The 24,571-nt window shown below is 39.9% G+C and overlaps 1 protein-coding gene across 5 annotated transcripts in view; it reads left to right on the forward strand.

Annotated features, from left to right (window-relative positions):
• NRXN3 (neurexin 3) overlaps nt 1-24,571 on the forward strand; it is a 1,519,487-nt gene that overhangs the window by 412,344 nt on the left and 1,082,572 nt on the right. For 4 of the 5 annotated variants that reach the window (XM_063091545.1, XM_063091547.1, XM_063091543.1 and 1 more), the window contains 2 exons: nt 45-346; nt 6,149-6,310. In XM_063091545.1, the coding sequence (XP_062947615.1) occupies nt 45-346; nt 6,149-6,310 (464 nt within the window). Of the gene's footprint in view, nt 1-44; nt 347-6,148; nt 6,311-24,571 lie in introns of those variants that run through there. The other variant, XM_063091548.1, reaches the window with a different exon arrangement.

A 24,571-nucleotide genomic window follows, 5' to 3' on the forward strand; every position in this document is an offset into this window, starting at 1 on the left:
TGCCAGTCAAGTGTTGACTCCTTTCCTCTTTTCTTTTGCTGTAGCTCGAGAGGAGAATGTGGCCACCTTCCGAGGCTCTGAGTACCTGTGCTATGACCTGTCTCAGAACCCCATTCAGAGCAGCAGTGATGAAATCACCCTCTCCTTTAAGACCTGGCAGCGGAATGGGCTCATCCTGCACACGGGCAAGTCGGCTGACTATGTCAACCTGGCCCTGAAGGATGGTGCGGTCTCCTTGGTCATTAACCTGGGGTCCGGGGCCTTTGAGGCTATTGTGGAGCCCGTGAATGGAAAATTCAATGACAACGCCTGGCACGATGTCAAAGTGACACGCAACCTCCGGCAGGTAATGGCTGAGGGGAGAGAACGCCTGGAGGGCTCATCTTAGGTAGTTGGGGAGGGTTGGTGAAGCACGTGACAGCTGGAGAGGGAGAGAGATAAGGGTTTGCATATGTCAGGGTCTAACTTTCTCCCAGTTTTTGCAGTTTCACAAGGAAAATTATTAAAATATGTTTCTCCTCATACTTTGGTTCTCCATTTGTGCTTGTTATTTAAGAAAAAAATTAGGTTGTATAGATAATAAAAGTTATAAGTTCTTTCATCCTTTTTATTCTGCTTTCCTTTTGCCATTTTCTTAATTACATTTGAATCTTATCTTATTATTGTTAAATTTAATTAGGGACAGCATTTTGTTTCTGCGGCTTGGTGGATTTTTCTCATTCCTTGAATATATGTTTTAATTTTAATTAAGTTAGCCATTGCCATGATGCCATAATTTTAATTCCCTCCAGAAAGTCTTCCTTTTTCTCTTCCTTTTAATTTACCATCCCTCTCTAGCTTTTTTTTTTTTTTTATATGTTGTTATGTTAACCTCTAGCCTTGGAATTAATTAGCCAGGATCTTTCTGAATTCCTCTGTTTCTCTGTTCCTTGATGCGGTGGTCCTACTCTATGGCCCCTGTCTCTACCTCCAAGATTCTTCAGTTGACTGGGAGGCCTGGAAAGAGGAAGGACCCAAATAAAAAAGTCAACTTTGGAGCAGCCTTTCCTGGTTCTGTCCGTGCTTGGGAACTCCCATCGCCTGTCGATTCTAAGCAGGCACCTCCGTCAGGTGACAGTACCCTCAGAAATCCTCAGCCAAGTGAAGTTGTTTTCAACTTTCATAATGAATAATACCAACAATAATAATACCTCACCAGCCCATACCAGTAGAAGAAAAGCATTTCCTATCGATGTCAAGGTCTGTGCTGAGACTGCCTTTCCAGGTTGCTATTTTCACTTGGTTTTCCTACTTGCAAATTTGCCATTAAACCTAGTTGGACAGCATTCATCCTTTATTAATCAGAAAACGCCATGCAAATTTCCAGAAAGTGCTTATCATATTTTCTTCTGCAATATGATTGATTTAATACCTTCTAACGTAAATAGGAAAGCAGAAGAACTGATGGGAGTTTGCGTATGTTTTCTGTTTGATAAAGGTGTGATGCCTTAGTAATGCTAAACAAATGTCAACAGCTGGTACCCACTGAAAACACACAATAATAGAACCACCCATTTCCCCACTTAAGGGTGTCAGGGAAGCCACCTGGTTGGGAGATTCCATTCTATCTGTGCTGAAGTTTCCAAATAACACAGGACTTAAAGTCCCCAATCATCTTACCACACAGGAATTTGACATTTTTGAATCATTGTTCTGTTTTTCCTCCAAGGCCAAAGAACCCTATTGCCGAAGTCTTCTTTCATCATCCCCCATCCATGCTTACTCAGAAGAAAACTTATGAACCATCAAGAGAACCCAAATTAAATTTCCATTTGCTAACATAGTAGGACATATCTGGTATGCCTGAGCTGCCGAGACTAGACCAAAACGTGAGATATGACCTTTTCCCAATTTTGATTGGTAGGTACAAAATAACACCCTTAGGCGTTCCTTGGTGGAGGGGAGACTTTGTGTGTACTGGGCAGCAGAATCAGGTCATAGTTCTCACCAGTTTGCTTCTCTACATCTCTCCCACCCCACACAATTTCTTGCCATTCTAAAATGATTCCAGTTAGCCTGAGGAAGGCTCACTTTTGTTTCTACCAAAAACACTTCTAACATAGTATCAGGCCCCAGTGAAGTCCTTTAAATTGAGAGGGAATAAACCAACCTGTAATTCAAATATCGGTTGTGCTGATTTAGTCAGAGCAACTAAAGCAAAATCACCCTGGATGGTTTCTCTCCCAAGTTCTAAGGCCCAACTCTGTGCCCTTGGACAAGCCACTCGACCTTTCTACACCACAGTTTCCATTTGTGAAATGGTGATTACAGTACTCCTCAGCCATGTGTGGTGGCTAAATATGCAAAGCACCTTATGTTCCAGAAAGATTATGAGCTCATCCATGGTCCGGGTGCTAGACTTATTGTGACATGCACATGATTTATGGGCTGAGCATTCTGTCTCAAAGGGGACTGCATCTGTCGTGAGCCAAGGATGCAGCCAAGTAGAGCTCTCTGTTCTGCACTAGACTACAGAGGCCCTAGGGTATCAGGGTATTTCTTGGCAGAGGAAGTATTAATCTTCTGTGAGAAAGTGCACCTAAAACTGGATCGCCTGGAAATCCTGACTGAATTTTGCATCCAAATGCAATTTATTGAAAGAGAGGGAACTCTTTGAAAAGCAGAGCTGATTTTGCAAATGCAACTCTTTCAGTATTGAAATATCTAAGATTATTATTTTGCCCATTAAAAAGCAAACAAATGAAATTTATAACATCTTTTTGAGTTCCCTAGGATACATTTGTAGGGGTGGAAAGCCCTTATTTCAATTAAACTATAAATAGCTTCATAAATATTTGGTAACAAGTATACAGCGGCCTCCCCTTTTTTGGTAAGATTGAATGGCTTCTGTTGCAAAATTCATCTGAGGAAAGTTTATCTGGAGCTTCCTGGAGTGTTTATTACCAAATGGAGCAGCTCTCTCCTCATTCCTTCCTTCATGATCATCTATTTGTGGTTCTACCTTTAAACCAAGGCTGGGTACTTTATTAGGGCTTCCAACTGAAGGAAAAATTGTGGACTCTCTATTTGTTCCAAACCATGACTGGGATTAGGGACCAGTGAGTCAGGTATTTGTGTGTGGGTATATGTGAGGCTCGGGCTCGGTCCATTACTTTGCTTGAGTGCAAGGTCATGGCCACATTAATTACTTTATCTTAGAGTGCCACCTTGGTTCAACCACAAACACAAAATTGGGGTTACCAGTCTTTCAACCTCCCATCCTCCCAGCTCTGGGTGTGTTGACAATTTAACATTTGAAATCAGCTAATAATTTGAAAACAGAAAATTAGGAGACTAATGGTAGGGCTTCTCCAGTCATATTCAACTTGCCAGTCCTCCTTACTATCCATATAAAAGATTTCTTGAAAAGCACTATTCAGGAGGAATGAGGGGAGACAGATTCCAACAGGAAGCATTCTAGCAAAGTAAACAAAATAATAACCTCATTGGGTAATAAAGATGATTTTAGCTTTGACACATTCTAACATTGATGCATTCTTTCTTACTTTAGAAAAACTGTGTTTTCCTAATAACACAGTTTTTCTAAATTGAGAGGAAAAGAAAAGAGGTGAATGTTCTCCTCTGGCTGCACAAATCTGCAAAAATCAGGAGAGTCAAGGATCTTTAAATTACTTATGGAAACACAGAGTATGCTACATAATGTAGTCTTCCTATGAGGTTTGATCTGTAAATCTTGTAAGTTATTTTCTTTTTAGGGAAAAGTCATGATCTTCATCCATGTAGTCAGAGTCAGATGTGAAAAAAAAAATCCTCAAAGTGTTTGTATTTCAGTTCTTTCTGTTTATCTACGTGTGGAACCATCAACTTTGGGGTTTTTTCCTTCAGAACAGGTGGAATGTGTATGTGTTGTGGGAGGGGGACGGTACGTGGGTGGTGTTCATTCAGGAGAGCCCTTGGGAAGTAAGTATGGTGCTAATTTTATCCAGGGTGAGGTATGGTCTGAGTGGTATTTGGCAGAAGCGGGGCAGGGTGGACCGGAGCTCCTTTTCTGGCTGTGTCCCCTGCAGCAAGGTTTTCCATAGAGTCCTGGTCTCATTGTCTCCCCCCACTCTCTCTTTCTGTGTCGGGTGCCTTTCTTTTGAAAAACTAACACAAGATCATTCATGCAATGTGTCATTTTACTAACCGACTAATGTACTAACACCCTAACGACTCATCTTTGTTTTTAGTTTTTTTAATTAACAATCGTTCTGTTCACAATTTTTAATTTCCTTTCTTCCCCCTTCTCCGCAAAGCACTCAGGCATCGGACACGCTATGGTAAACAAACTACATTGTCTGGTAGATATCATTCTTATTGTCTCTTTTTTTGGGTTTGCCGTGTGTTGCCCCTCTTTTCCTCCCCCAAACCCTCCTTTTATCCTCTTTAGACTAATTTCTTCTTCTTTTTAATTTTTTTTTTGAATTAAATGCAAGCCTTTTTTTTTTTTTCCCTTAAAAAAAAAAAAAAATAAATAAAAGGAAATGCACCTGTCCTGAAAATGATATTTGGTCAAGTTTGAAGGGGACAGTTTCCTTTTCTCCAGTTTTCATTTTTGTTTCCCTAAAAGTATTTTTTAAAGAAAGTTTCTCCGTTTAGCTAACTTTGTTTTGATTTGTTTTCTTATTTTGCAACTTCCAAGTTACAGACCAGGGACGGCAGAGATTTGTAGTGAGGACTTTCTTCTCTCTGTGTCTTTCTCTCCCTCTTGGTCCTTTCTTTTTTCTCCTTCCCACCCCTTAATCCCTCTTTTCTTTCCCTTTCGATGGCCACGGCTGCCACAGGTGATCTGGGGAGGAAAGTGCTCTACTTCCCACACTTTTCCTTTCCCCTCTTTTACGTGACTCCCTCACCGTGGCCAAAGGGAGCTCTGCCAGTGTGTTCTCCATACCAGCTCTGCATGGCATGTTCCTGTCTCGTGGGCCCTCCCATTGGCATCAGAGCTCGTTCCCACATGCCCCTGCTCATTACTAACAACCTACCGGCCATCGACCCAATGCCACTTTCTTTTCTTTATTTTTCCCCTCCCTCTTCTTCATTCTCCTTTCATCCTTCATATATTTGGGGGTTGGGTTTGGACTTTTTCTTTTCTTTTTTTTCTTTTTTTTTAGTGAGGGAGGTGGCAGGCAGGGGAAAGATTGCCCCTTAGTTTTGAGTGTTTTTCTTTTTTTTGACTTCCATTTTGTAGTTCCGTTTGCTCAATGCATGTAAGTGTGAAGTGGGTTTTGATTCCTTATTTCTCGTCACCCTCTCCCACTTCCCGACCTTTTTTCTTCTGCCTCCTCTCTTGGCTCCAGATGATTCTTGCATGGGTGTGCTGGTGTATGGTGTGTGCACGCTTTCTGCTCCTTTCATGGATGTTGGGTGTACGGGTGCTATTTCTTCCCTGTGGGCATTATTACTACTATTATTTTGGTTATTATGCCTCATTGTTCCTTTCTTTTTGTTAGAGTTGCCTTTCTGATATGGGCCATTTTTTTTTTCTCGTGGTGGCAGTGATGGCAGCAGAGGGAGGGCAGGGGGTGGTGTCCTGGGGTAGTCCATGGCATGTATCTTCCATGACATATCTGTGTCGAGACCCTTCTCCTTCCCTCCCTGAATGCATGTTTGTCAGCGTGGTGTGAGCCAAAAAAGAAACAAATAAAAAAAGAAAAGAAAAAAGGAAAAAACCATCAACAACCAAAGACCAACCCCTAACAAAACCATCATCCAATGTCTCTGTTGCTGTTTTTCACTACCACCATAAGTAACAATCATATAAAAAATAAACAATCATTTTAGCAATGAAACAAGACAAGTGATATCGTCTGAGGATGGTTCCATTTTCTAGCCTGAGTGAAGATTACCATGGGTAGAACAAGGTGCTCAGCTTGGCAATTCTGACAAACCCTCCCATGAGTCTACAGGGGAATACTGGAGACTTGGGGTCCAGGGAGGCAGACCAGAAAATGGAACTTGGCTGCACAGGCCAAAGTCAAACCAAATTAGAAAGAATGCCTCACCAAAATCTTAACCAAAGTGATGCCACAAGTAGGGGATGCCACTGGATTTTAAGAGGACTGGAAAATCATTGCTGGGATTTTTTTTTGTCCCTATGTCCCTCTACCAGGTGACAATCTCTGTGGATGGCATTCTTACCACGACGGGCTACACTCAAGAGGACTACACCATGCTGGGCTCCGACGACTTCTTCTACGTGGGAGGAAGCCCAAGTACCGCTGACTTGCCAGGCTCACCCGTCAGCAACAACTTCATGGGCTGCCTTAAAGAGGTAAAGTTCACACAACTCCATTGAATACACTGTGACCATTTTAGAATGAATGAGATTTCTAGATCAATGGCTGTGCGTGTCCTCTAATCTATTCTATGAGGTGATAGGTTGTAGCAGAAAGGATTTTGGACTTGGAAGCAGTTGACCTACATGTTGGTCCTGGTTTAAGCTGGTTGCATGACTTCGGATTCACCACTTAAGTATTCTGTGGCTCTGTTTCCCCATCTAACTAATGGAGAATCTTAACCCACAGGTAGATGTGCTTTAAAACTTAAATGAAATAATACAGATATAAAGACTTTGAAATTCCAAAGAACTAGAGGGATGTAAAGTTTGATTTTGTACTTTTGACTTGGCAAGTTAGGGAAGCTCTAGCTAAAAGTGGCTCAATTTGTGGTTGTGTGCTTCCTTGTCTAAAATATAACATATGTATTATTTTACCTTTGCCAAGCCTGGTGTTCCCAAGAGTTTCAATATTTGACATGAAGGAAAATTCTCAGAAAGTAACTTTAAGGCCCAGAGGGCTGATTTTTTCTTTCTCTCTCTTTTTTTTTTTCTTCCTTGAAAACGTGTAGTTGTAGCTGTGAGAAAGCAGTGGGCTTTGCCATTACTCATTTATTACCACTGTAGCTGATGTGTTGAGACCTCTGTCTCAGAGCAAAGGAGCTTCAGTCAAGTGGAAGTTCCATCTGTAAGGTCAATCGTTGAGGCAAGACGAATCAGACTTGATTTGGTAGAGTTCTTTCAGAACACTGTGTCATCTGAGCAGTACACTGCACATTTTGTTTAATCTAAGCTAAGCTTGATTGCCTAACATATCTATACCATTTCCCTGGGGAAATTCCTTGAGAAGCTAACAATGTTCTTCCTTGTAGATAAAAATCCCTTGTGACATCTTATGAGCCTCCTCTCAGGGCATATGTTTTATTCTTATTATGGTTATTTGAAATTTGCTGAACATCAGTGATATGGAGATGGCATTACACATGCGATTATTCATGTCACTGCAGGTGAGCCCCATTGAGAAAGGGATTGTGTCTGTTATGCCTGGCACATAGTAGGTGCATCATAAGTATTTACTGAATGGGTCAATTTATCAAACAATTATTGTGTACCTTTTTATGTGCTGTAACGAAACTTGGCTCTTTACAAGCCATGCTCAAAGACTTGATCACCTAGGAAGGGAGATGAGATTGATAAGTGAATAATTACAGCATGGGACACCATGTGTGGAGTGCCACAGACTAAATGCTCTAATTGATAGAGAAAACAGACAAATTTTAGGTGGGAGAATAACTGATATTTGAGCTGGGCCTTGTTGCAATAAACCACATGCGAATTGAGAGGAAGGGGTGGATAGGAGAGACATGACAAGGAGGGAAAATCCAGTTACAGCTTTCTATTATTCTCAGTCTAAAGGACAAATTAAGAGGAGAACCCAGGGAGTACTTTTCTCTCTCTGCTGAATGTTACCTATGCTTCTGCTGACTTTAGGGATTCCATCATTATTTCTCATGCAATTATGGTAGGCATAGAGCCCTTCCTCCCTGGGATTTACTCCTATTTGGATAGTATAAAGGCATAAACTACTCAATGTTTAAGGAACCCTGAAAGGCTCTTAAGCACTATTAAATCACACTACATTGGAATTACCTTCACATCAGAAAAAGATTGCAACACTCCTGTTACCAAGAATGTGATAAGCAAAGCACGAGGCATTGGATTCCATGGAGTGCTCATCCATTTTTGTAGAGCAACAGCCCCGAGCATGGAGTTTCTCCTGGAGGGGATTTAGGGGTGGCCTTTAGGAGTAATTTTTCCTTACACATGATTATATTGAGCCATCTCTCAATTAGGTATTTTGAGACAAAGGACCAATTTCCCAACCACAAATCATCCATCCACTAATCAGGGAAGATACCCCTGAACATTTGGAAACAAGTCTCATAAATACACCAACATGTCTCTGATCACTTCAACCATGTGGAAGCTAAAGTAAAAAATATCTGTACCCACAGTCACCTCCCCCCCCCCATACACATTTATACTGCCCAGGGTAGAGAGTAGAAAACTTCAAAAGACTGTCAGAAGTGTCACTTAATAGCTTAAAAGTTAAAAGCAGTACTGAAAAACAGCGTCAATGTTAGAAATAACTACAATTAATGATAAGTAGTATACCCACATCTTAGCTAGCAGCACAAATCTGCATTTAAATCCAGACGAAGTTAGAAGAAAGAAAGTCCAAAACTCTGGGAAAAATGGAAGGCAAAAGGAGGGCCGTAGCTCCTGCCCCATCTCTGCTTTGGACATGCAGCATTACGGTCTTTCTAAGGGACTTGGAGAACTTCTCATTTGTTCTAGTGCTTTGAGTAGAAAATTTTGAATCTAATATAATCCTGGCAAATTCTTTCTTTGCATATAATCATTCCAATTTACTTTTCCGTGGGCAGGTCTGGGAAATTTTCTCTTGTTCTTGGTATTTGTCTTCAACAGATTAGTAAACAGCAAGAGCTTCCAACTATGCTGGGATTTATCTCCCTAATAAATCCCACTTACCCACTTTAACTATTTAACCTTAGAAGAGCCATCAATTATTTTACAATTCATTCTTCCCTTCCCTATCTCTCCTTCTGCCTTTTCAAAAAACTTCTCTTCCCATTGGTGGCACTAATGGGCACAACTAAAGGGCACAACTCCACATGCCCTTGTTATCAGGACAGGATTCATGTCCACTTGAGTATCACAACGTCAGCGTCTGTCCTTCTTTATGTTTTGAGTTTTAACATGTCTGTCTTATTTTTGTTCTTCTTGAGTTCCCAGCTCCTAGAATGGTTCTTGGCATTTAGTGGCGCTCTGTAAGCATGTGCCGAGTGAAATCACATGTCTGTAAATTAATAAATATCTTTCTTAAATAAGTGCTCTTGGGCACTACTGACCACTTGACATTTTTGGGATGACCAAAGTACAACTTAACGTGGTGTCTTTGTCTGTTTCATGTTACTATAACAGAATACCTGAGACAGTCATTTGTAAAGAAAAGAGGCTTATTTGGCTCCAACTCTGGAGGCTGGGAAGTTCCAGGAGCATGGAGCTGGCATTTGCTCGGCCTCTGGTGAGGGCCTTGTGCCATGTCCCAGCATGGCTTGGCGGAGAAGGGACGGGGAAGCAGGTGTGTGCGCAAAAGACCAAACATGAGAAGCAACCTTGCTTTATAGCAACCTGCTCTTGTGGTAGCTAATCCATCCCCCTGAGAATTAACCCAGTCTCAAGAGAAAGAGTTAAGCCATTTTAATGACATAATTACCTCTTAAAGGCACCACCTCCCAACATGACTTCACCTCAATGTAAGTTTTGATGGGAACAAATCATATTCAAACCATAGGACATGGCAATAGTTGAATCTTTCCAGACCCCCTCCCCCACCCCCAAAGTATCTGAAGATGTATTATATAAAATGCCTCAGCAAGGCTAAGAGAAATGGATTGGAACTTCCTCTAAGAAGAATGGGATAGAAAAGGCTTTGAGGGAGGCGTCATAGTATGATAAAAAGAATAATGGGTTTAAAGTCAGGAACTCTGGTTAGGAATACCAGCTTTATCCTTGGCTGTATGGCCTGGTATAAGCCACCACTATTACTTGAGTCTCGGTTTCCTAACCTATAACATGGAGATAATAAGACCTCCATGTGTGTTCTTCTTAAGAACAAACAAGATGACGTATATAAAAGTGAAACTATACAGCATTATACAATGGTGGTTTTTTTAAATAATAATTATTGTCAAGGATTATTTTATGCATCTTATAAAATAGTTTATGAATATAAATACAAGTGTGAGTATTTTCTAGCACATGAATATCTCTATATTTTTCATATTAGCAAATTATTGTCAGGGAAGATTGTTTTATTCTGAGATTTACCCTACTGAAATTTTTTTACATTTGGTGAAAATTTTATATTTCTCACCCACCCTCAGTTATTACCTTGTTCATTGCCTTTGGTCATTCGTTTGCACTGTCAATCTTCCCTTATTAAAATGTGAGCTTTCTGAGGACAAAGGTCTTAGCTGTTCACGGGTGATTCCCCAGTACCTAGAACAGTCCCTGGCATTAAAAAAATGCACTCAGTAAGTATGTCTGTAATAAATAAATAAATGAATGAGCTAACCTCATGGAGTTCTGAAATTTGGTGGAGTTTAGATCAACAATGTCTTAGTTCAGGCTGCCATAACAAAGCACCATAAGACCATAAACAACAGAAATTTATTTCTCACACTTCTGGAGACTGGAAGTCCAAGATCAAGGTGCCAGCATGACTGGGTTTTGGCGAGGGCCCTCTTCTGGGTTGCACACTGCTGTCTTGTCACTATATCTTCACATGGCAGAAAGAGGGCAAGAGCTCTCTGGGGTCCTTATCATAAGAACACTAACCTACCCTCATTACCTAATTACCTTCCAGAGGCCCCATCTCTAAATACCATCACATTAGGTTAGGGTTTCAACATATGAACTTTAGTGGGGTACAAACATTCAGTTCATAATAACTGATATGTACTGAAAACCTATGATATGCAGAGGGTGAATGCTAAGATAGATAGATGAGTCAAACATGGCTCCTGTTTCAGAGGACATCACACTTAGTGGGGGAAGACAGACACACACATATACTTTTAATAAAGGGCAATTAAAGCATGCAATAAGGCATTTTCAGTTGCAGTGTCCTGGGGTTCAGGGAAGGATCCATGGAGGAAGTAAGGCCCAAGGTGAAGCAGCTTGAAGACGAATAGAAGGGAGCAGGGAAGCATGGAGGTGGGATGCTCCAGAATGATGAGGCAGAGTGAGGGAAGGCACTGAGGTAGGGTACAGCCTGCTGTCTGGGTGAGGAACTTACAAACAGTTTGCTAATTTAAGGACCCATAATATTGGAATAGGAGTTCTGGGGATGTAGCTGCAAAGTTAGGTTGGGACCAGGTCACAGAGGGATTTATTTCGTGCTATACCCTTGGACTTTATTCTCTCGGTAATGGGGAGTCATTAAATGATCTTAAGCAGCAGAACAATATGGTTAGATTGTCATCTTGTCCATCAGGCCTTAATTCCTTGAGGACTGAAGTTAGTCCATTTACTATTTCACCCAATGTGTATTTTTTGTCCTAGGAAGTTGAAGAGCAGGGATGGAAAGGGTGGTCCATCAGCTTCAGCACTGGACCGGGAGAGTGCCCCTCTGAATCTTAACATTTCTACAGAAAAGTGCTTCCTTCTGATTCCCATTTCAGTTTCCAACAACCCTCCTTGTCAGGACATGCATTTCTGCTTTCCTCTGTCCTTGGCATCACTTTTGTTGGATGAAGCACGCTGTAGCAGATGAAAGCCAAGCAAGACTGAGTTACACAGACAGTGTCCCATCCAGCTGACCAGGACCAGGGGGCATACTCAAGCCCATCACGATATCCTCCTGTATGTAGGACCTTCTGCGTTGTTTGGTTTGGTTCTCCCCCATCTGCTGCTTCTCCCCGGGTGCATCGGTGCCTCCATTTGCCCCCTCAAGGGCTGCTGAGACCTCTGGGACAGACTGGCCTGTATCACCTTTCTTTTCTCATGGCATCTGTCATGGGGAGGAAGGAAAAGTGGTAGAATGGGGAGAATGGAACACATATTTAAAGGAAAAAGGATTGAGGACAACATCATTGTGCGCATTACATTACGTATCCCTTCGTGATTATTAGCCATTTAAAACCGAATGGGGTTTTGCAGCCAGTGATAGTCTCTGAACAAATGATTAACGGTTTAATCCATAATAACTTTACATTTTATAGAACTCTGATAGGAGTCCACATCTGGTGAGCCAAGCTATTTAAGGCTGTGTTAATTCTGTTAATTGCTATACGTTTATTCAAATTGTTGGCACCTGCGGGCTTTGGAATAATGTGTTGGTTGTTGCTTTTTTTTTTTTTTTAATATACTCGTTTTATTTTACCGTCTCTCATTGTCTTTTGCTGCTGTTTTTTATGCTATCACTTAATTTCTCTTCTGGTTTTTCTTTTGCATTGTCCTCTTTTTCTCTAACTCTTCTCTTCCTAAGCTCTTGTTTTGGTATCCTTCTGGATTTCTCACACCCGGTGGTGATAATGCCTTTGTCCATGAGCAGGTAAATTTAGATAATGGTTGGGCCTAAAAGTTTCCTTTTCCCTAGCATTAAGAATAGCGTACAGCCCCAGGGTTATTGAAGACCATGTGAGGGGTCTTGAGTCAGCATGGAGATGAGAGAGGAGATGAGATTAGAAGCACAAGCCCAGGGTTTGAGTCTTGCCTGGACTCATTCCTTACCAGCTTCATGCCTTCTAGCAAGCTGCTTGACTGCTCACTGCTCTGAGCCTCATTTTTCATTTGTAAAGAATGATAATTATATTTACTTCAAGCATTTTATGTAGGGAACAAATGGGTTTAAAAAATTGTGGTGTGTTTTAAAATATAAAACACTATACAAATGTTAATAAAGTTATTATTTATGTTATTAATTCAAACAAAATCAATTAGTTCCGGCCAAGGAATCACTTACTGCTCTTTCTGTTTCTGCAATTAAAAAACTGCAGAGGTTAGGAGAGTCCAATAAAAGGACCTGAATTGGAATTTAGATACCAGGTCCAGTTCTAATGTTAATTAGAAAACTATACAACCTCTCTGGATATCTATGTCTTGAACTATACAATAAAGACAGTAATCACTGCCAATCCAAATATACACTACTGTGGAGACCTTCTTGCAAATGTAGTGTAGAAATACAAATTATTGCTCATTAGATTTTGGGATAGCAAGGCAGGTGTTCTTCCTCTTCTGCTAGGAAGATGTGCAGAAAAACACTCTGTCGGCTTGGAGATGATAATGTCTTGAAAGAATGAAAGAACCAACACAATAAGGAGACCAATGGGACAAGATTTGAACAAGATAAGAGGAAGTGAAAACATGAATCAGAGGTTGGGAAATGGGGGATGTGGGAGAAGAAGAAAGAAAAAAGAGAAACTACATCTCAGGAACCAACTGTTGGGCTGTTATGGGCTGAATTGTGTCTCTACCAAATTCATATGTTGAAATTCTAACCCTTAGTATGTGACTATTTGGAGATAGCCTTTAAGGAGGTAATTAAGATAAAATGAAATCATAGGGGTGGGCATGATCCAATATGACTAGTGTCCTTAGAAGAGGACGAGAGATTAGGACATAGAAACGCACAGAGGGAAGATGATGTGAAAACAGAGGGAGAAGACAGTGTCTGTGAGCCAAAGATAGAAGCGTCAGAATAAACCAACCTGGTGGACACCTTAATCTTGGGCTTCTAGCCTCTGGAGTGTGAGAAAATAAATTTCTGAGGCTTAAGCCATACAGTCTATGACCTTTTGTTACAGCAGCTCTAGTAAACAAATACATGGGTTGACTGTTAAAAAATTACTATTTTTGTGAGTTAAAAAAGGTCAAAATTGGCAATGTCACGTGATACGCAATTTAAGAATAAAATTTTTGTAAAGAGGATAAATTGGATATCCTGGGAAAGAGATTACTTTCTGGATTATAAGGAACTGCACCGGGCAGGAGAAAACGAGAAAACAAGGTGGGAGGGGGTGATGTTTGTGTGTGTGTGTGTGTGTGTGTGTGTGTGTGTGTGTGTGTGTGTGTGTGTGTGTGTGTGTGTGTGTGTGTGTGTGTGAGAGAGAGAGAGAGAGAGAGAGAGAGAGATGGCACTCTGTGGCATGGAGGAAGGGAACAAAACTCTGAGCCACTGGAGATCTGTGATGCACTTGAGGCTTATTTTACAAGGGGAGGGACTGGGTGTGAGCACTTAGCTGAGGGTGGCTGCAGTAGAGTGGTATGGACCTACAGAATAGTACAGTAGCAGGAGCTCTGGAGTCTCAGAGATATTCGGCATCACATTGCTGTGACAAACAGAAAGAGGTTCTTCAGTTAATGACAAAATAAAATATTAAAGAAGGGTTTTCTGCTTATAGTTGATGGGTTTTTGATGGAGAAGTAGATACAGTAGATTCTTTTGTTTGTTTCACAACCCGGTATCCATTCTCCATTCTTTTGATAAAGTTTTCTTGATTTTTATTCACCCTCATTCTCAGTCCAATGATTCAGTGACACTGGAGCTAGAGTTCCTGGCTACAATGCCAGCTCTACTCCTGCTAGCTGTGTGATGCTGGGCAAGTTACCTAACCCTCTCTGTGCTTCACTTTGCTTATTTATTAAATGAGGGCAATAATTATACCTACTTCATAGGGTTGCTGTATTAACTGAAATAATGCATGTAAAATGCTTATAGGAATGCTCAACATGTAGAAAATGCTCAGCAAATTTTATTTTTAATTATCATCATCATCTTCATCACTATGAGCTAGTATGATTACTGGGAGTGTTCCATTCAGTTCTGGATGATAAGCTTTTAAAATGTTAACTAACTGATGGACTAGAAAATGTGTAGAGCTGAGCTCTGACAGAGATAAAGGCACTCAAAATTCTGAAATAAAAAGGGTTAACTGACAGATCCAAGGTTGTTTAACCTGAGAAAGAAAAGATAGATCTCAGGGGTTGGGAATTGTCTTCATATATGAAGAGCTATCCTATGCAAGTGGAATTAAATGTGGCTCATATATCATCAGGAAGGACTAAGGCTAAGGAGTGAAGGCTGTGTCTTTAACCTAAGGAAGAACTTTCAATGAGAGCTGTCTACATCTTCCTTCAAAGTAACGAGTTCTCTGACACTCAAAACATCCAAAAAGAGAGTAAGTGAACACTTTACTGAGGTTATAGAGGGGATTCTAGTATCAAATGAGCAGACAGTCTTGTTTTTACAGGTTCCTTCCAAATATGTAGATTCTATAGCTGTATAGTGAATGACCATCTGAAAAGAAACAATGATGCTGATTGACTAGACCAGGTTCATTGTGTTGAAGACGTTCCTCATTAATCTCCAAATCAGTTGACTATAAAGGTCCCATGGAGGCTCATTGGTTTGACCTCCTGGAAGGAATTGGGGTTCTCAGGCAATGCTATCACCCATTTGCCACTTGTAATTATTTCTCTTTCCTCAATCCTTCAATGGCACCACTTCCAAACCATTGCAAACACAGTAATTATAATCATAACAGCAACAATAAAACTAACAAGTATTGAGCACTTAACAATGTGGACGTATGTACATGTGGAGTGTGTGTACATGGTGTTCATGTGTATTCCCTAATTTAATTCTCATAAAAAACATATAAGGTGAATTCTGTTATCATTACTAATTTGAATTTAAAAAGAGTGAGTATCTTACCCATTCCCACGGCTCTGAGTGTTGGAGTTGGGATGTGAGTTCTGCCACCACTGTGATTCCTGCCACCATTTCTACCAACTCAGTCATAAGTCTTGGTGATGAAGGAAAGGAAATAAGCTCCTCAGGAAAAGATTGGTGATTCTGTGGCTAAATCCACTCTAGGGAGGGAATGGTCTCTCACTACCATTTAGAGGCTCCACTTCATAGGAAAGGTCATTTAATCAGGCAAAAATGTCCTGCTTGGAGACCAGATACAATTACCTATTTCTTTCACCTTGCCATTGATTGTTCTGAGAGGAGGGAAGTTTTTTGCTTGATTTCCCACTTTGACTGGGCAGATTGATATTGCTCAACCTGTTAATGGAGGAATGATTTTCATTATGTGGTCTGAGAGGGAAGTTGTTGCTTGACATAAATGCTGAGCTGTGGAATACTTCTGTCTTGAGATGTGTAGCACATCTCTACTTTTGTTCAGCCCAGTATTTTCTTTAAAGTTGGGACTATTTGCCTTAGATGGCCTCGGAAAGCCAGAATAAAGAGTAGCTACTTTTGAGACTTATGAATTTTCAGTCTGATGGGGGAGTCTCTTATTTAACTTTCAATTTTTTTCTCTTCAGGATAAATTCAGTGGAACTCATTGCTTTCTATAAATGCCACTTATTTACAGCAAATGTAATCTACCACAACATTCCCACTGAGACAAAATCTCTTGTGTCTTCCAGTGCCTCAAAGACTTTAAAAAACAAAACAAAACAAAAAAATCTAGTCCTTATACACATACACCTACAGGGATAAAGCAATCATTGAGCTAATTAATTAGCTAATGTATTCTAAAATGGTTTTGCAAATGCAGAAACAACTATTCCATTCCTGTGATGCTGTTTCTGTAACCTTGTATCCTGCCCCCATGTGGACAGTGTGACAGGACTAGTTTCAGCATAGATTTCAAGAGAGATAGAAGAACGAATTTATGCAGCATAGGGCAGCAATACTGCACACAAATTATCAATCAGTCAAATTCTTCCCCTTCCCTCTTTCTCAGCCTGCCTCTCACCAGCTGATATCAGCAGATGGTCTATCTCACAATTCATGGAGAAATGGAAACTGAAGCTTATGCTTGCTGACTTTATTTCCTTGCACCTTTAGACTTACCTGCGAAGATCCTTATTGTGACCTTCTTTATTCTTTTCTCACAGGATGAACTCTTCTCCTCTGAGTGTCAATAGTACCTTCTTTTGAGATTTTTTTTTGAGGACTCCTCCTATTTTGAGTTAGCTTCAGTCTTTGCTCCACCTTTGCTCTATCTCCTCAGTGAGAGACATGCTCAAAATCACTTCCTTGGTCCTGTCTGCTGTTCAATTTACACCTTAACTCAGTCCTTGCTTTCAATGAAGGACTTCTTGGGAGAGTTGTGTATACTTCCTATTTTCTCCACCCCATGGTTACTCCTTAACCCTCTATATTTGCATTCTAAACTCTGAACTGTACTATTCTCAGCACGTCAGTACAATTTTCTAGTTTTACCTTGCTTAAGTTAGTTTCTTATATGATTTCCTGGCCCTCAGTTCATAACCTCATCACGTTGTAGTTTAGTGATCTGTGTTCATATATTTCCCAAATAGACTGAGCTTCTAGAAGACAGGAGTAGGGATTTTTTTTTAGATTGACTAGTCTCTTTAGAATTAAACATAGCTCCTGGCACACGAATATATAAAAAATATTTTTCTTTTTTTTTTTTTAATTTTATTTTGTCGATATACATTGTGGTTGATTATTGTTGCCCCTTACCAAAACCTCCCTCCCTCCTCCTCTCCTCCCTTCCACCCAACAATGTCCTTTCTGTTTGCTTGTCGTATAAACTTCAAGTAATTGTAGTTGTTATATCTTCTTCCCTCCCCCCCGGTTTTTTTTTTTTTGTGTGTGTGTGTGTGTGTGAATTTATATATTAATTTTTAGCTCCCACCAATAGGTGAGAACATGTGGTATTTCTCTTTCTGTGCCTGACTCATTTCAAATTTTTCAATAAATTAATAAGTTTTGGTAAACATCAGGGATAAAATGATTGCTCCAAAGTTCCAATTTCTGCCTGAATTTCATTTCGTCAGCAGCATGTCACTCATTCACTTATTCATGAGTGCAGTTAATATCTATGGGATGCCTACACTGTCATAAGATCTGTTCTATGTGTAAGAGTATGTGGTGAATGACACCATATGTAAGGTCCCCGAGCATATGGAATTCACATTATAGTTGAAGGAGACAAATAGTAAAAGCAGAAAGAAACTTTTTACTGATTAAAATACTTTCAGATAATGGTAAGTGGTGTGGAGAAAATAAAAGGGGAAAATGAGATAGTAGGCGGGTCTCCATCACATCGAATGGGCAGGGAAGGGCTGTCTGAGGCGGAGACCTAAGACAAAAGAAAGCGTCGTTTACACAGACACCTGGGGAGAGCCCAATCCAATCAGAGGAAGCTACCAGGACAAAAAGGACCCAAAGTAAGAGAAAGCTTGGCATGTTCCAGAAAAGTCAAGGAGACCATTGTGGCTGTGGCTAAGCCAAAGAGGTCATGAGAGGAGCAAAATGTCTGTGATTAGATATGCTGCTTTCTAGAAAGATTTAAGCTAAGCAATGTCAGCTTATCCAGCTTATTTCCACCTCAGAGTCTTCATCTTCCTGTTTATCCCATATCTAGGTTGATTTTCTCTCTGTTTTATCCCGGAGAGCAAGGTGTTCCTCTATGTTTATAAGCTCACCTGTTACCTGTGCCCAGCATCTCCTACTCTCCCTCTCTTTAATTATCCCCAGTCTCTCTTGCAGTACATGTATACACACACACATATATGTGTACACACACACACACACACACATACATACACACATATATTATTCTTTAATTGTTGTAAAGAACCCATCACATGAAGTCTACCTCCTAAAATTTTTAAGTGTACAATACAGTACTGTTCACCATATGTACCTTGTTGTACACAGATCTCCGGAACTTTTCCTTTGTGCCTTTGGCCTTTGCCTATTTACTTTTTCTTCACAGGCTACAAATATGCACTAGTCTACTCCATCCTTGCATGAAACCCCTCTGTTGACCTGTACCTTGAAATCAGGAGGAGGAAGAATGCCTCCTTCCAGGAGATGGTAGACAAAGAGGCAAAACAAAATACTTATGAGGTTTGAGAAAGGAAAGATGAGAAAACTCAGACAGGATGATTCATATCCTTTCTAGAAGAGTGTTGGAGCAGTGTGCTAAGTGTGAGAACAGAGGCGTGGCTATGCATAAGCTGGTAGGATTAGAAGAGCCAATACTGTCGTCACCATCTTCCTCTTCTCCCTCATCTAATCAATCACAAAATCCCATTGGCAATTCCCTTGTTACATTTCTTACTCATTTCTACCTTCTCCTTCCTGGACCCTTTGCTCCTGCTGCCCCAAACCCCTCCTGCTGTGGCACCATAGTGAGCCTTCCTGACTCCATTCTCTCTGCTTTTCTCTCTATTCTGCATCTACCCCACATTGCTCTTTGTGCTACTCTTTGGAAACATCCAGTGCCCACCAGAGCATGTCTTCAACCTCCCACTCAAGTAGTTTGGCTTCAACTTTGCTGCCACCTCCTCATGGTTTCTTCCTATATTTAACCAGAGTCACCATTCCATATTATTCTACATACATGATTTGAGTTCTTGCTTCTAAAACTTGTTTATTTGGTTCTCTCAGCCAAGAATTTCTCTCCTCCTTTCTTCTGACTGACACTTTCCTTCCAGGACCTATCTCATGGCCACTTGCTTGACTGATCACTGGGTTCGCAGTCGTCTTTTTTCACTGCTGAACTTCAAGCAAACTTATATAATACAGTGTGTGTGAGCTCAGACTTTGGAGGCAGATAGTCAGGTTCAAATTTTGGTTTTGCCACTTACTACCTATGTGCCTTGGACACGTTAACTAGCTTCTCTGAAACTCAGTTTCTTCATCTCTAAGATGGGTATTTTAATAGTACCTACATCACAGAATTTTTATGAGGGTCAAATGAGATGATATAATAAAACCCTTAGCTGAGTCTGATACATGGTGAATGCTCATTGAATATTAGTGATTATTGTCATTCATTTGGTCCTTATAATGCCCTAAGCTTTTCTGGCATGCATATAATCCCTTTGAAGACAGAGAATTTTTGTAGTTTCAGCAATGCCATATATATTATAGGTTTTATTAAAGAAAGTGGAAAATAATTTACATCTCTCAAATAAATTTCTTGATTGACTGTAAGAAAGTTGCTGTTTCTCCATATTACATTTTGACTGCAATTGAAATGATCCCATCTGCCAAATGAAAATAATTTCTTCTTTATGGAATAGTAAAAAAAAAAAAAAAATCTCACTCAGGGATAAATGAAATGTATGTGCATTGCATATATGGAATATAAATGCAGTGATTTCATATTTTAAAAATTCCTGGCAATCAAATAGGGCTGTGATGAAAATTATCTTTCACAGCATAACTCTTCTTCATAGATATTAATGTAACAGTTCTGATGGATGATGTTTAAAATGCTAAAGGAAACAAAACTTAGCTGTAAAATTGGGTATTGGCTCGATAAATACCAATCTCCCATTCAAGTCTAAAATTCTTATGAAGTTTAAATTGCTTTGAAATATCTTATGATCCTCCAATTACCTTTAAATGATTGATTTAATGAGCTTCTGTTAAGTTCTAGGCATGGTGTTTGGAATGCAGAGAGAACTGGATACAGTTTCTTATAGTTCAGGAGTTGGCAACTTTTTCTGTAAAGGATCAGGTTACTGGTTTTTAATTGGGGACAATTTTAGCCCCAGGGAATATTTGATATTTTGGAGACTGTTTTGGTTGTTAAAACTGGGGTGGAGGGGGTAGTTGGAGGGTAGTAAAGAGAAAGTGAAGGGAGCAGGGTGGGAAGCACTACTTGCATGTGGTGGGTATGGACCGAGAATGTTAATATACATTCTACAATGTACAGGTCAGCCCCTCCATGCAAAAGAATTATCCAGCCCCAAATATCAATAGTGCTGAGGCTGAAAAACTGAACCAGAGAGTAAATGGCTTTGGTTTCGTAGGCCATATCGTCTCTATCACAACTACCAAACTCTGCCATTTGTCTCATGCAAGCAGCCAAATATGTAAACAAATGGATGTGTCTCTATTCCAAAAAACTTTACTTACAAGAGCAGGAAGTGAGCTGATTTTGGCTCCAGGGGAGTGTTTTCTGACTCTTGCACTAGTTGATAAGACAAACAAAACCTGATAATTCTAATTAATATACTAAGCTATATACAGATCAAAGTTTTCACAAGTTTACACTGAAACTCCAAATATGAGAACTTAGCCTGATCTGAGATGTTTAGAGATAGTTTCCTAAAGGAGAAAGAACAGGAACAGAATTTTTTTTTTTTTTTGGAAGAGTTAAGAGTTCAGCAAAAGCAGCATTTCCAGAGAGAGAAAATAGCATGAGCAAAGACACAAAACATGAAATAGCATGGTGAGTGTGGAACTGATAATAAGAATAAAGGAAGTAGGGGCAGTGATGGTGTAGCAGTAGAAATAGTAACAGCAGCTAACATTTATCCAGTAAATTAGGTAAGAAAGCACATTAAAAGGAAGAACAATGTATTAAAAAAATCCTGAGAGTAAGTAATATTTACAACAAGAGCATACTTAAAAGAAAAATTTAGAGAGGTGGGAAGAGAACCAGAGAAATTGGTATCATGGAAGCCAAGAAAGTAGGAAGTTTCCAGGTGGGGGGTGTAGGCAGCAGGTTCAAAGACAGGAGCAGTAAGTTCAGAACTGACAATGCTCTTGTAGCCAAGAATTCAGAGGTCATGGGTAATCATTTTGTTTTGCTTTTGAATCAGAGAGACTTAATTACTTTGAAATTCAAAGACAAAAAGCCAGTAGAAGTGGGAAAGCTAAAGACACAAGAAACATTAATGTTGAAACAACATCCCAGGGGATAATTCCAAATACATTTTCTTATGTATTCATTAAATAAAGAATATATGAGATCTTGCTAAGAAATATTTTAGAGGCTTACTTTGAGTTCTCTAAAATTTTAGAAATATATTTCTTTATGCAATATTTTTATAATGTGTGTTTTACATTTGTATTCTCCTTTTCACTAATTGATTAGCTCTATCATTAGATTTTACTGATGTTCTGAGTTTGAAGGTTTCAGCATCTATTTATCATAATACAATTTAAAAGTCACAGTTGCAGAACGATAAAACTTTGGGGATGTACTCATGTTTTTAGCACCTGGAACACAAACCTCATAGATTAGTAACTTTAGGACACCAAAGAATATCTAAAAGACAATGTCAATTTAGTTGAGCTCAATTCAATTAAAGGCATTTGTTGAATGTCATGCATTTTTAACAGATATGACAGGATTTTTTTCCTTTCAAAACAGCTTGCTATCTTATCTGTTTTGTGTGTTTATTGCACAAAAGATTTACAGCAGTTAAAGATATAGGGGTAAGAAAAAAATGTACATACACAAAGCACTTGAAGAATCTAATCTTGAGGATATATAACAAAATGCTATTATCACATGACAGAATCAGTGATACAAAGCAATTTGTACTAAAGACTTTCAGGAAGGGAGAGACCAGGATGAACTGGAATATTGTGAGCATCTCCATCTACTATCTATGCTTAAATGGTATTCCTCCCCAAAGGAGAACTCGTCTAAATTATTCTTAGAAAATGAATGCAAGTGATGAAGAACCAAGGGGTTATTAAAGACATCAAAATATTGTTGGCTCCTTGAAGACAGACTGTCACTTTGTATCCCCAGGATCAGGCACCATGCTGCCATGTATTAAGTACACTCAGTCAATTGATTACTTTTAGCCATTGGATTACTGCAGCTAAGGCAGGTTGGACCATGCGCTTTGTTGATGCTGTCCAATTAATGGTTCCAATGAGAAAGAGAATCATGATCCAAGAGAGAGTGAGTTGTGAGAATGTCACCTATAGAGGATTGGGAGTGTAAAGATTCTTGAAAGAGAAGAGAAGACTAAGTGTTGGATGCACTATTAATGGGAGGTGGCCATCCCCACTGGCCTAATATGACTGATTCATAAAAACATGCTTCCTATGTGAATGAATGAGTCAATTTTGGTTTAAAATGGACAAACAAACAAAGGAGGGTAGTTAATACTTCTACCATTGCAGTATCTTATGAAAGGAACTTAAAGTGATGAGAAAGCTTGTATGAAAAAAATAAAGTGAAATCTATAAAACCAGTTCTCTAAGGATTTATCACACTAGAAGTTCAATGGAAATACCATTGAGAATGACTACTCTGTGGATTTTGCTAGCTTTTAATCCCTATAGGCAAAAAAACATTTCTGAAGGAGATTTGAAAATTGTGGAGTCTGATAACACTGTTATTTGTCAGGTGTTTCACTAATGAATAACTTATTGGTAAATGTGCTCAGTGGTTAATTACCACATTAGGTTGTACTGGCATAAAGTGTAGTAGAATGCCCATTACCTTTATGCAAATTTGGATTTACTCCAAGTTAAATCCTGTGACCTGTAATCTAAGTTACCTGTCATAAATCAACAGACCCAGGTACTAGCCATGCTGGGATAGGCAGTGACAAAAGACCCCATGAGTGGAGGGAATGAATGAAGCCTGGGTGGGTGAGACTCACTCTTTACAATGTCTCACAAAGGCGGATGGAGCTAACTGTGTGGCAGAGGATGTATGGTGCTTTTGTTTTGTTTTGATTTTGTCTCATTTTACAGGACAGCAAGGCAGTTCAAGTTACTATTGAAACCAATGGGTGTCATCCATGAGGTGGCATAGACACTTGGAGGTTATAGGATTCAGATGGAGCTGTATTTGGTTCCAAGAGACATGGGAAGTTAGGAATGTGGGTGCTAAGAGAAATCCAGATTCTCAGGTGTCTTAGTTTGGGCTGCTTTAACAGAATACCATAGACTGGGTGGATTAAACCACAAATGCTTATTTGTCTTGGTCCTAGAAGGTGAAAAGTCCAATATCAAAGCATTGGCAGATCTGGCATCTGGTGAGGGCACACTTCTTTGCAGAAGGCCTTCTTATTGTATCCTCCCATGATGGAGAGCAGAGATCACATCACTCAGGTCTGTTCTCATAAGGGCACTAATCCCATTCATGAGGGCTCTACACTCATGATCTACTTACCTCCCAAAGGTCCCACCTCCAAATACCATCACATTGGGGGTTAGGACTTCAATATACAAATTTGTGGCACATTCAGTCTATAGCACCCAGGAAGGCTTGTCATGGCCCAATCTAAGCAAACTGAAAAAAAGTTCACGGTTGCCTCAAGTGTTTTGAGGGGAGTGGAGCATAAGGCAATGGTTGATTATCTAAGACGATCATTCAAAAACCCTCACCTGTAGTGGGCTTGTGTGATAGGGCAGAAATAGCAGCCTTCTAGTGGCCACATGGGAGCCTGTAGCTCATGAGTGCCCTCTGGGTTTGCAGTCCTAACCCCATGTTCCTACCAGAAACTGGGGCAAAGGCAGCTGTTGGGCCTCTTGTCCTTGTCAAGACTGGCTCAGAAAGGAGGGTATTCAGGGCCCTCCAGGGTTTCTCAAATTGAATTCTGTTGACTTGAGCTTAAAAGAAGGCATGAGCTGGCCTGACATAGTCAAAGCCTCTTTTAAATCTATTTGCTTATAAAGAGGTTGGTGTTTCGTGTTTAGGGACTTCCAATACATTTCTAGGCACTGACTGATTTTCTGCAAACAATGGGGAACTTTCTGAAGACCTGGAGCTCTGGCTAATGCACCCTAGTCCAAGCACAATGAGATCCACAATAAAAATGAGAGGCCCTCAGCAGAGTGACGATAGGAAAATCACTACTTCAGTTGTCTCTTCAAATGAATCACTGGTGCTCATAAAAGAAAATAGA

The sequence above is a fragment of the Cynocephalus volans genome, chromosome 3, assembly GCF_027409185.1.
Source record: "Cynocephalus volans isolate mCynVol1 chromosome 3, mCynVol1.pri, whole genome shotgun sequence".
In the NCBI taxonomy this organism is placed as follows: domain Eukaryota; kingdom Metazoa; phylum Chordata; class Mammalia; order Dermoptera; family Cynocephalidae; genus Cynocephalus; species Cynocephalus volans.